At 33.5% G+C, this 10,224-nt stretch overlaps 1 protein-coding gene and 1 non-coding gene across 3 annotated transcripts; one reads left to right on the forward strand and one right to left on the reverse strand.

Moving 5' to 3' along the window:
- The first annotated feature begins 960 nt into the window (after positions 1-960).
- LOC148578241 (small nucleolar RNA R71) lies at positions 961-1,068 on the forward strand. The gene has a single exon (XR_015903662.1). It is a non-coding gene; the product is annotated as a small nucleolar RNA R71 (small nucleolar RNA).
- A 5,204-nt stretch (positions 1,069-6,272) lies between these two features.
- LOC148578242 (uncharacterized) lies at positions 6,273-9,993 on the reverse strand. 2 transcript variants are annotated; one of them, XM_088499265.1, is made up of 5 exons: positions 7,718-9,993; positions 7,520-7,614; positions 7,318-7,387; positions 7,127-7,226; positions 6,273-7,034 (listed from the first exon to the last, which is right to left on the reverse strand). In XM_088499265.1, exons 1-5 carry the CDS (start codon positions 9,991-9,993, stop codon positions 6,273-6,275), a joined length of 3,303 nt encoding a protein of 1,100 aa, XP_088355391.1. The 2 variants fall into 2 exon arrangements, with proteins under 2 accessions (XP_088355391.1, XP_088355388.1); XM_088499262.1 differs by having other exon boundaries at positions 7,318-7,614.
- Between the last annotated feature and the right edge of the window lie 231 nt (positions 9,994-10,224).

Below are 10,224 nucleotides of genomic sequence, written 5' to 3' on the forward strand. Positions count from 1 at the left end.
CTCTTCAGAGGAAGAATACTCATCAGAGCTCATGAATGGCAAAAGTAAATTTAACGGAATCTCTATGGTCTCAGCGTGAGTCTCAGATTCCCATGGTTCCTCTTTAGGGAACTCCATGGAGGTTAGTGGGCATCCATTGAGGTCTTCCTCAGTGGGAATCACTGCCTCTTCCTCCTCTCCATGTTTGGCCATGTGAGATGTGGTTATGGCCTTGCACTCTCTTTTTGGATTCTCTTCTGTATTGCTAGGGAGAGTGCTAGGAGGGAGTTCAGTAATTTTCTTACTCAGATGACCCACTTGTGCCTCCAAACTTCTAATGGAGGACCTTGTTTCAGTCATGAAACTTTGAGTGGTTTTGATTAGATCAGAGACAATGGTTGTTAAGTCAGAGTGGCACTGCTTAGAATTCTCTGTTTGTTGCTGAGAAGATGATGGAAAAGGCTTGCTATTGCTAAACCTGTTTCTTCCACCATTATTGTTGTTGAAACTTTGTTGAGGTCTCTGTTGATCCTTCCATGAGAGATTTGGATGATTTCTCCATGAAGGATTATAGGTGTTTCCATAGGGTTCTCCCATGTAATTTACCTCTTCCATTGCTGGGTTCTCAGGATCATAAGCTTCTTCTTCAGAGGAAGCTTCCTTAGTACTGCCTGTTGCTGCTTGCATTTCAGACAGACTCTGAGAAATCATATTGACTTGTTGGGTCAATATTTTATTCTGAGCCAATATGGCATTCAGAGTATCAATCTCAAGAACTCCTTTCTTCTGAGTTGACCCATTATTCACAGGATTCCTTTCAGAGGTGTACATGGATTGGTTATTTGCAACCATTTCAATGGGTTCTTAAGCTTCTGCAGGCGTCTTCTTCAGATGAAGAGATCCTCCAGCAGAGCTATCCAATGACATCTTGGATAGTTCAGACAGACCATCATAGAAGATTCCTATGATGCTCCATTCAGAAAGCATGTCAGAAGGACATCTTCTGATCAATTGCTTGTATCTTTCCCATGCTTCATAGAGGGATTCTCCTTCCTTCTATCTGAAGGTTTGGACTTCCACTCTAAGCTTGCTCAATTTTTGAGGTGGAAAGAACTTTTCCAAGAAGGCATTGACAAGCTTTTCCCAAGAGTTCAGGCTTTCCTTAGGTTGTGAATCCAACCATGTTCTAGCTCTGTCTCTTACAGCAAAAGGAAAGAGCATAAATCTGTAGACTTCAGGGTCAACCCCATTGGTCTTGACAGTGTCACAGATTTGCAAGAATCCAGCCAAGAACTGATGAGGATCTTCCAATGGAAGTCCATAAAACTTGCAATTCTGTTGCATTAGAGAAACTAATTGAGGCTTAAGCTCAAAGTTGTTTGCTCCAATGGCAGGGATAGAGATGCTTCTCCCATAGAAATCAGGAGTAGGTGCAGTAAAGTCACCAAGCACCTTCCTTGCATTGTTGGCATTGTTGTTGTTTTCGGCTGCCATAGTTTCTTCTTCTTTGAAGAGCTCTGTTAGGCCCTCTAAAGAGAATTGTTCTTTAGCTTCTCTTAGCTTTCTCTTCAAGATCCTTTCAGGTTCAGGATCTGCTTGAACAAGTATGCCTTTATCTTTGTTCCTGCTCATATAAAAGAGAAGAGAACAAGAAAGTAGGAAATCCTCTATGTCACAGTATAGAGATTCCTTGAAGTGTCAGAAGAAAAGAAGAATAGAAGGAGGAGGTGGAGAAGAGGGGAAGAAATTTTCGAAATTAAAGTAAGAGATTTTGAAAATTTGGTAATTGGTTTTCGAAAACTAAGATTGAGAAAGAAATCAAGTGATTTTTGAAAAAGATTTTGAAATCAGAAATTAAAAAGATATGATTGAAAATTAATTTTGAAAAAGGGTGTGATTGAAAAGATATGATTGAGAAGATATGATTGAAAATCAAATTAAAAAGAAAAAGTTTTAAAACTAAAGTTGATTACTTGACTAACAAGAAATTAAAAGATATGATTCTAAAATTTAAAATTTGATCCTTTCTTAATAGGCAAGTAACAACTTGAAAATTTTTGAAGTAAATCTTGAATTGAAGCAAGGATTTTTGAAAATAGTAAAAATAAATATAAAATAGAAAGAAATTGATTTTGAAAGAGATATGATTGAAAAGATATGATTTGAAAAAGATTTGATTTTGAAAAATTATGAAAACTTGAAAAAAATGTGAATTAAAAACAAAATCTTCCCTCTAGTGTCATCCTGGCATTAAACGCCCAGAATGGTGCCCATTCTAGCGTTTAATGCCCAAATCTCTACCTTTTTGGGCGTTAAATGCCCAGCCAGGTACCCTGGTTGGCGTTTAAACGCCAGTTTTCCTTCTTCACTGGGCGTTTTGAACGCCCAGCTTTTTCTGTTTGATTCCTCTGCTGAATGTTCTGAATCTTCAATTCTCTGTATTATTGACTTGAAAAGACATAGTTTTAAAAAATATTTTTGAATTTTTGATGATGGAAATCAATAAAAATGCAACTAAGATCAAATAAACAATGCATGTAAGACACCAAACTTAAAAGTTTGTATACTAAGGACTATAACAATGTAAAAATGCATATAAGAAACAACAAAACCTACAAAACAAGAGAATTTGAAGATCAGAGCAATGAAATCATCAAGAATAACATGAAGATCAATGGAGAACAATATTTTCGAAAATTAGAAGGATAAAGACATGCAATTGACACCAAACTTAAAATTAGACAATAGACTCAAACAAGAAACATAAAATATTTTTGGTTTTATCATTTTAAAAATTTTTTTGTATTTTTTTTTCGAAAATTATATAGAAAGAAAAATAAAGAGAATCAAAACTTTTAATAAGAATTCCAGGCATCATGCAATGTTAGTCTAAAGCTTCAGTCTAAAAAGGATTAGACATGTTTGGCCAAGCTTCAGCAGGACATCACATTCAATAGCTAAATTGATGAGAATCAATCAGCTTTTGTGATGGTGGGAACATCACCTTGAAACTCTAGAATTCATTCTTAAAAATTCTGAAGAAAAGATACCTAATCTAAGCAACAAGATGAACCGTCAGTTGTCCAAACTCGAACAATCCCCGGCAATGGCACCAAAAACTTGGTATGCGAAATTGTGATCATCAACAATGGCGCCAAAGGACTTGGAGCTCTTAAACGTGAATCACACTTTGTCACAATTCCGCACAACTAACCAGCAAGTGCACTAGGTCGTCCAAGTAATAAACCTTATGTGAGTAAGGGTCGATCCCACGGAGATTGTCGGCTTGAAGCAAGCTATGGTCATCTTGTAAATCTCAGTCAGGCGGATTCAAATGGTTATGGAGCTTAAGGTGATGAAAATAAACATAAAATAAAGATAGAGATACTTATGTAATTCATTGGTGGATTTCAGATAAGCGTATGAAGATGCTTTGTTCCCCTTGAACCTCTGCTTTCCTATTGCCTTCTTCCAATCATTCATACTTCTTTCCATGGCAAGCTTTATGTTGGGCATCACCGTTGTCAATGGCTACATCCTGTCCTCTCAGTGAAAATGGTCCTAATGCTCTGTCACAACATCGGCTAATCAGCTGTCGGTTCTCGATCATGTCGGAATAGGATCTATTGATACTTTTGCGTCTGTCACACGCCCCACAATCGCGAGTTTGAAGCTCGTCACAGTTATCCCTTCCCAGATCCTACTCGAAATACCACAGACAAAGTTTAGACTTTCCGGATCTCAGGAATGGCCGCCAATAATTCTAGCCTATACCACGAAGATTCCAATCTTAGATTAGAAACCCAAGAGATATGCATTCAAGCTTGTTTGCATGTAGAACGGAAGTGGTTGTCAGTCACGCGTTCATAGATGAGAATGATGATGAGTGTCACGGATCATCACATTCATCAAGTTGAAGAACGAATGAATATATTGGAGAAGAAATAGACTTGAGTTGAATAGAAAAATAATAGTACTTGTATTAATTCATGAAGAACAGCAGAGCTCCACACCTTAATCTATGGTGTGTAGAAACTCCACCGTTGAAAATACATAAGAACAAGGTCTAGGCATGGCCGAATGGCCAGCCTCTAAACGTGTCTAAGATAGCATAAGACTTATCAAAGATGAAAATACAATAGCAAAAGGTCCTATTTTTAGAAAACTAGTAGCCTAGGGTTACAGAAATCAGTAATTAATGCAGAAATCTTCTTCCGGGCCTACTTGGTGTGTGCTTAGGCTGAGCATTGAAGCTTCCATGCGTAGAGACTTTTCTTGGAGTTAAACGCCAGCTTTTGTGCCAGTTTGGGCGTTTAACTCCAGCTTTTGTGCCAGTTTGGGAGTTAAACGCCAGAATTCTTGAGCTGACTTAGAACACCTGTTTGGACCATCAAATCTCGGGCAAAGTATGAACTATCACTACTAGAAATCGGGCTTTTTTGGACAAAAATTTTAAACGAAATTTATTCCGTCCGAATGACTTTTTCATTTCGGACAAATTTGAGACAAATGTTGAACAATTTTTAGTGGAGATATTGAAATAATATATTCTGTCCTAAATTTGTCTAAATTTTGTCCCAAATTTTGGCGCCAAATTTTTTTTAGATGGCGCCAAAAATTTCATACAGATTAGCAACACATTTTGGACAAAAACTATAATTCGTCCGTATTCCATCTGAATATGCGCAATAACTTCAGACGGATTTGGGACGCATTTTGAAAAATGTTAATTCTATCCCAAATTTGTCTATAATTAGTCTTAAATGCTTTTACTATAACTAACCCTTCGAAGTAGACAAAATTTTTTCCCACAAATTTGAGACAAAAATAGCATCATTTGTAAATTCCGTTTGAAAGTTCATCAATTTTCAAATAGATTTCAAATATTTATTAAAAACTTTTAAAATTTAGTATAAAAATATTATTTATATTTTAAATTAGTCTATGATTTGTCCCAAATATTTTTACTATTCTAAAATAAAGTTTTTTTTCCTAAAATAACCTTAATTATATATAACTTATAAAAAGGTACGGTTTTTGTTTGCACCTTTCAACTCCAAAACCTCTTGTTCAAAATATGCAATAATCATCATACCAATTAACATCTTATTTATTATTATACATATTTTTTAAAATTGGATTAATAGGTACGTTACCGATTATTTATGCAGGCTTTTTTTATATAAATAAGTAAATAAAAAAATTAATTCTCATAATACGCATGCAGAGAAAGCTTTACAAAAATGCGCAGGCCATTGTTCGCAAAGCACCCGCGAAATAGATTTAGTGTCATCATCTCAGGAGAGGCGCACACGAATTGGAACTTCTGGTGGGGGAAGTCATTTTGTGCTGGCGCCAACGAAATGGGTACTTTTGGTGGGGTTACCATGAAATTTAATTGGTTTATTTTTAAAATATATTTTTAAATATTTTAAAAAATAAAAAAATCATTTAATTTTTTATTAAGTTAATAATTTATTTTTATATAATATCAAATATGAAGTAAATTACAATCTTAAAATAATTAATTGAATCATTATAGATCAACCATTAAAATATAAGACTAGTAAATTATTATTCATCGTAACTCTTTTAATTCAGGTAGTACGTACTCAGTACTAAATAAAAAAATTTTAACAAATATACTTATTCAATCCTAAATTTTAGAACTAAATTGACTATATTAGTTTTCTTTTTCTATCATTGTATATTATGTTTGACTTTTTTATATACTCTATCTTCTTTTTTTTTATTCTTTTATTTTTATTATACTTAATATTAAATTTCTCATACAAATTTTTATAAACCATCTTATATTTAATTTTGATTTTTTTAGTTACCTCATATTATTTTTAATTTATTCTTTTAATTATTTACGTTATAATAATTCAAATTTTAATTTTTTAACAAATTTAAGATAAAGTGTATCAAAGAATTACATATATAAAAATTTTAAAAATAAATTAGAAGAGTGCTAGGGGTCAGCAGATTTTGTGATTTGTAACCATCAATTAGTCATCAGTAGTGTTTTTAATAGTATAAGATTACATCTAATGGTGGACAATTACTCATTTTTCCTTTAATGATTAAATGCTGGCCAAATTTTAATAAAAGTGCTAGTTCCTAGACTTTCTCAATAAATTATATCCAATCTTCTAAAAAAAATAGTAAAAATAAAATATAATAAAAAAATCACGTAAAATAAAAAAGTCATATACTTTTTCATAAGATTGTAGTATATTAAAAATTTAAAAAAATACAAATAAATACATTTCTTAGTGGACTTTTTCATACTATTCATTTTGATCTTCATCCTCATTGTTCTCGTCGTCGTCCTCGTCTTCGTTCTCATCCTCATCCATATCTTCGTCTTCATCCCCAAGTGGCTCATCATCATCATCATCATCATCATCATCATCATCATCATCATCTTCTTCTTCTTCTTCATATCTTGTACTATTGGTATCCAGTAAATCAACAGTAATGTCAATATCATTTGAGATATGATTGTTAGATTGATTTGTGCCATCTTCTTGATATGCAAAATCCTCTGTTGTTTCAATCTCAATCTCACCTCTTGCTTTAGTCTTGAATACAAACCACCATTCTGCTTTTTCCTTGGTGTTGCTCATTGGATGAGGTGCAAAATATACTTGAATTGCTTTATGTGCAATGATAAACGGATCATATTTACCATATCGTCGATTCTTTCGAATCTGTATGATTCCATACTCTTTGTTTACCTTTGTTCCTTTGCCAATTGTGGGATCAAACCATTCACATTTAAATAGTACAACTCTTTTTAGTGGTAGCCCAGTATACTCAACTTGAATAATTTCATTAAGCTGGCCATAGAAATCATTTTCATATTCACCATAACCTGTGCCTTTGACACATATTCCATAATTCTGAGTTGACTTTCCACTTGAGTGAGATCTTGTGTGAAACTTGAAGCCATTGACTTTGTAGATAGGCCAACATTTAACAATTCTTAAAGGACCCCATGCCAAGGAATGAATATTCGAATCTGTCACATTATTTAAAGGATCATGAACCTGTATTAAATAAGAACCAATAAGTTAGAATATAATATGTCATCTACCAAAAATTGTGTGTACAATAAGACTATCATATCATGTTGACTTACATAATTTTTAAACCATTTTGCAAACTCCGCTTCAATAAATTGATCAACTTGTTCATCACTTAAAGTTATATGATCTTGGCGTATGAAATCCACAAAGATCCTATAGTACATAAATTTCAAATAAATTAAAATTATTAATATAAGAAAATATTATTAATAGTAAGAATATATATAGAAAGATAAATACTCACTCAATATATGGCTTAATTTCATCACAGTTTATTAGTATATGATTCATGGCTGCACTGAATTCTTTGTCATCTAAATAACGAGTTTTGCATTCACCAGCAAAACAACCAGGCAAATTAAAAATAGACAAATTTTGCTCAACTGAATCATCACCTTCATCATTTTGCTTTGCGTCGATGCTAGTTTGGTTAAAATAGTACTCACAAAAGTAAGAAATCTCCTCAATTAGGTATGATTCAACGATAGATCCTTCAACATGTGCTTTGTTCTTGACCTTTTTCTTAAGATGATGGAGAAACCTATCATGAAAAAATTCATAACAAAAATCAAATAACAAATAGTTGACCTAATAAAACAGTAAAAAGAAATTTGAGAGTAAATATAGAGGTGTAAATAAGGTACCTCTCAAAAGGATACATCCATCTATATTGCACAGGACCACCAAGCAATGCTTCAAATGGCAAATGAATAGGTAGATGTTCCATTGAGTCAAAAAATCCAGGAGGAAAAATACGTTCTAGCTTGCATAGCACAATTGGAATATTTTCTTCTAGCTTATTTAGAACATCTTCTCGTAACGATGTTGAGCACAAATCTCGAAAGAATTGACTTAACTCTGTTATTGGCTTCCATATCTGCTCTGGCAATGAACTAAAAGCAATTGGCAGTAAACGTTCCATAAATATATGACAATCATGACTTTTCATTCCATATAACTTGCCCTCCTTCATGTCAACACATCTCCCTAAATTTGAAACATACCCACCAGGCATCCTTAACTCTTTCACCCATTCACATATTGCCCTCTTTTGCTGGAGGGTAAATGTGTAGTTTGCTTTGGGTTTTATAATTTTACCTCCACTTTGTTCTGGCAGTTCTAAATTTTTTCGCTTGCAGTATAATGACAGATCCATTCTAGCCTTTACATTATCTTTAGTCTTCTCTTTGATGTCCATGACAGTATTGAATATATTATCAAATACGTTCTTCTCAATATGCATTACATCAAGGTTATGACGGATTAAATTATGACGCCAATAAGGTAAATCCCAAAATATGCTTCTTTTGGTCCAATTATGCGTACTTCCATATCCTTCTATCTCAAGTTGCTCAACATCACTTATCTTATCATAATTCTGAACTATATACCATATTTGATCTCCAGTCAATCTTGGAGGAGGTTCTGATCTCTCAATTCTATTCTTATAGAATGCATCCTTGTTTCTTCTAAACATGTGATTATTTGGCAAGAATTGTCTGTGGCAGTCAAACCATGATGGCTTTCCCCCATTTTTTAATTGGAATGCCTTGGTTCGTTCCATACAGTATGGGCATGCTAGCCTGCCTGCTGTCATCCATCCAGACAACATTCCATATGCAGGAAAATCATTAATAGTCCACAACAATGCAGCTCGCATTACAAAATTTGACTTGGAATGAATATCATAAGTTAAAACGCCATCTTTCCATAGTAGTTTTAGCTCATCAATCAAGGGCTGCAGGTATACATCAATCCTGGTTTTGGGATTACGAGGACCAGGGATAATCATGGATAAAAACATGTAAGGAGTTTTCATGCACATAGAAGGAGGCAGGTTATACGGAGTGACAATTATTGGCCAACATGAATATTGTTTACCGGATTGACCAAAAGGGGTGAATCCATCAGCACATAATCCTAGTCTGACATTGCGTGGTTCTTGAGAAAATTGTGGATGTTTTCTATCAAAATACTTCCATGCTTTTGAATCCGATGGATGCTCAAGAACTCCTTTAAACTCGTGATCAAAATGCCATCGCATGTGAGATGCTGTATTCATTGAAGCATAAAGTCTTCTTAAACGAGGTATAAGTGGTAAATAGTGCATTCGTTTCAAAGGAACTTGTTTACCCTTTTTACCTATCTTGTACCTTGGAGAATGACAAAATTTACATTCCTTTCGTAGTATATCATCCTCCTTGTAATACAGCATACAACCATTAATGCAACAATCAATTTTATTGCTTTTCATGCCAAGTTTCGATACTAGCTTCTTTGCTTCATAAAAATTGGAGACAAGTAAGTTATCCTTCGGCATCACTTCTTTCATAGCTTTCACGAAATCATAAAAGATTTGTTGAGATACATTTCCTTTAGCTTTTATACTCAACATTTTAACTGCCATTGATAATTCTGAATGATCAATACATCCCTCAAATAATGGGCGCTGAGCAGACTGTAATAAATCATAAAATTTTTTAGCTTCTGCATTCGGAGGCTCCTCCATGTTTTCTTCAAATTGACTCATAAATTCTGGTCCAGCAGCATCAACCACCATAGATTCATACGAATTTCTTATTGGCACATTAGCATGCGGAGAAGAACATGTACCTTCTTGATTATTATCTTGATCTAAATTCAAATGCAAAGGACTCTCTCCATGTGAATCCCAACACCAGTATCTTGGCATGAAACCATATTTATATAAATCTAATGAAACCTCATCCGGAGTTAAGAAAATCTTATTTTTATGTTTGTTGTAAGGACATCTAAGTACACTGCCTTCAAGTACAAATTGAGGTTGTTTTGTAACTGTATCAATAAAATTTCGAACGCCATTGACAAATTCCTGTCGTAATCCTCCTCGATTTGGCAAATTTCTATTGTACATCCACTTTCGATGTTCTGAAATTTCCATATCTACATATAAAGTATATTAAAAATTAGATTAATTAAATTATATTTTTATGAGATAACCAACTATGAGTATAATTAATTTAATGTTACAAAATTATAATATTATATTTTGATAAATAATAAATCATCTAAAAAATATGTACCACACTTCACCGATAATTCATATTACTATTAAAAAATTAGTATATCATACTATTAAAATGAACTATTTCACTATAATTTTTTAGGAAAA

Source organism: Arachis ipaensis, chromosome B1 (assembly GCF_059453495.1).
Source record: "Arachis ipaensis isolate K30076 ecotype BB chromosome B1, ASM5945349v1, whole genome shotgun sequence".
Lineage (NCBI taxonomy): Eukaryota > Viridiplantae > Streptophyta > Magnoliopsida > Fabales > Fabaceae > Arachis > Arachis ipaensis.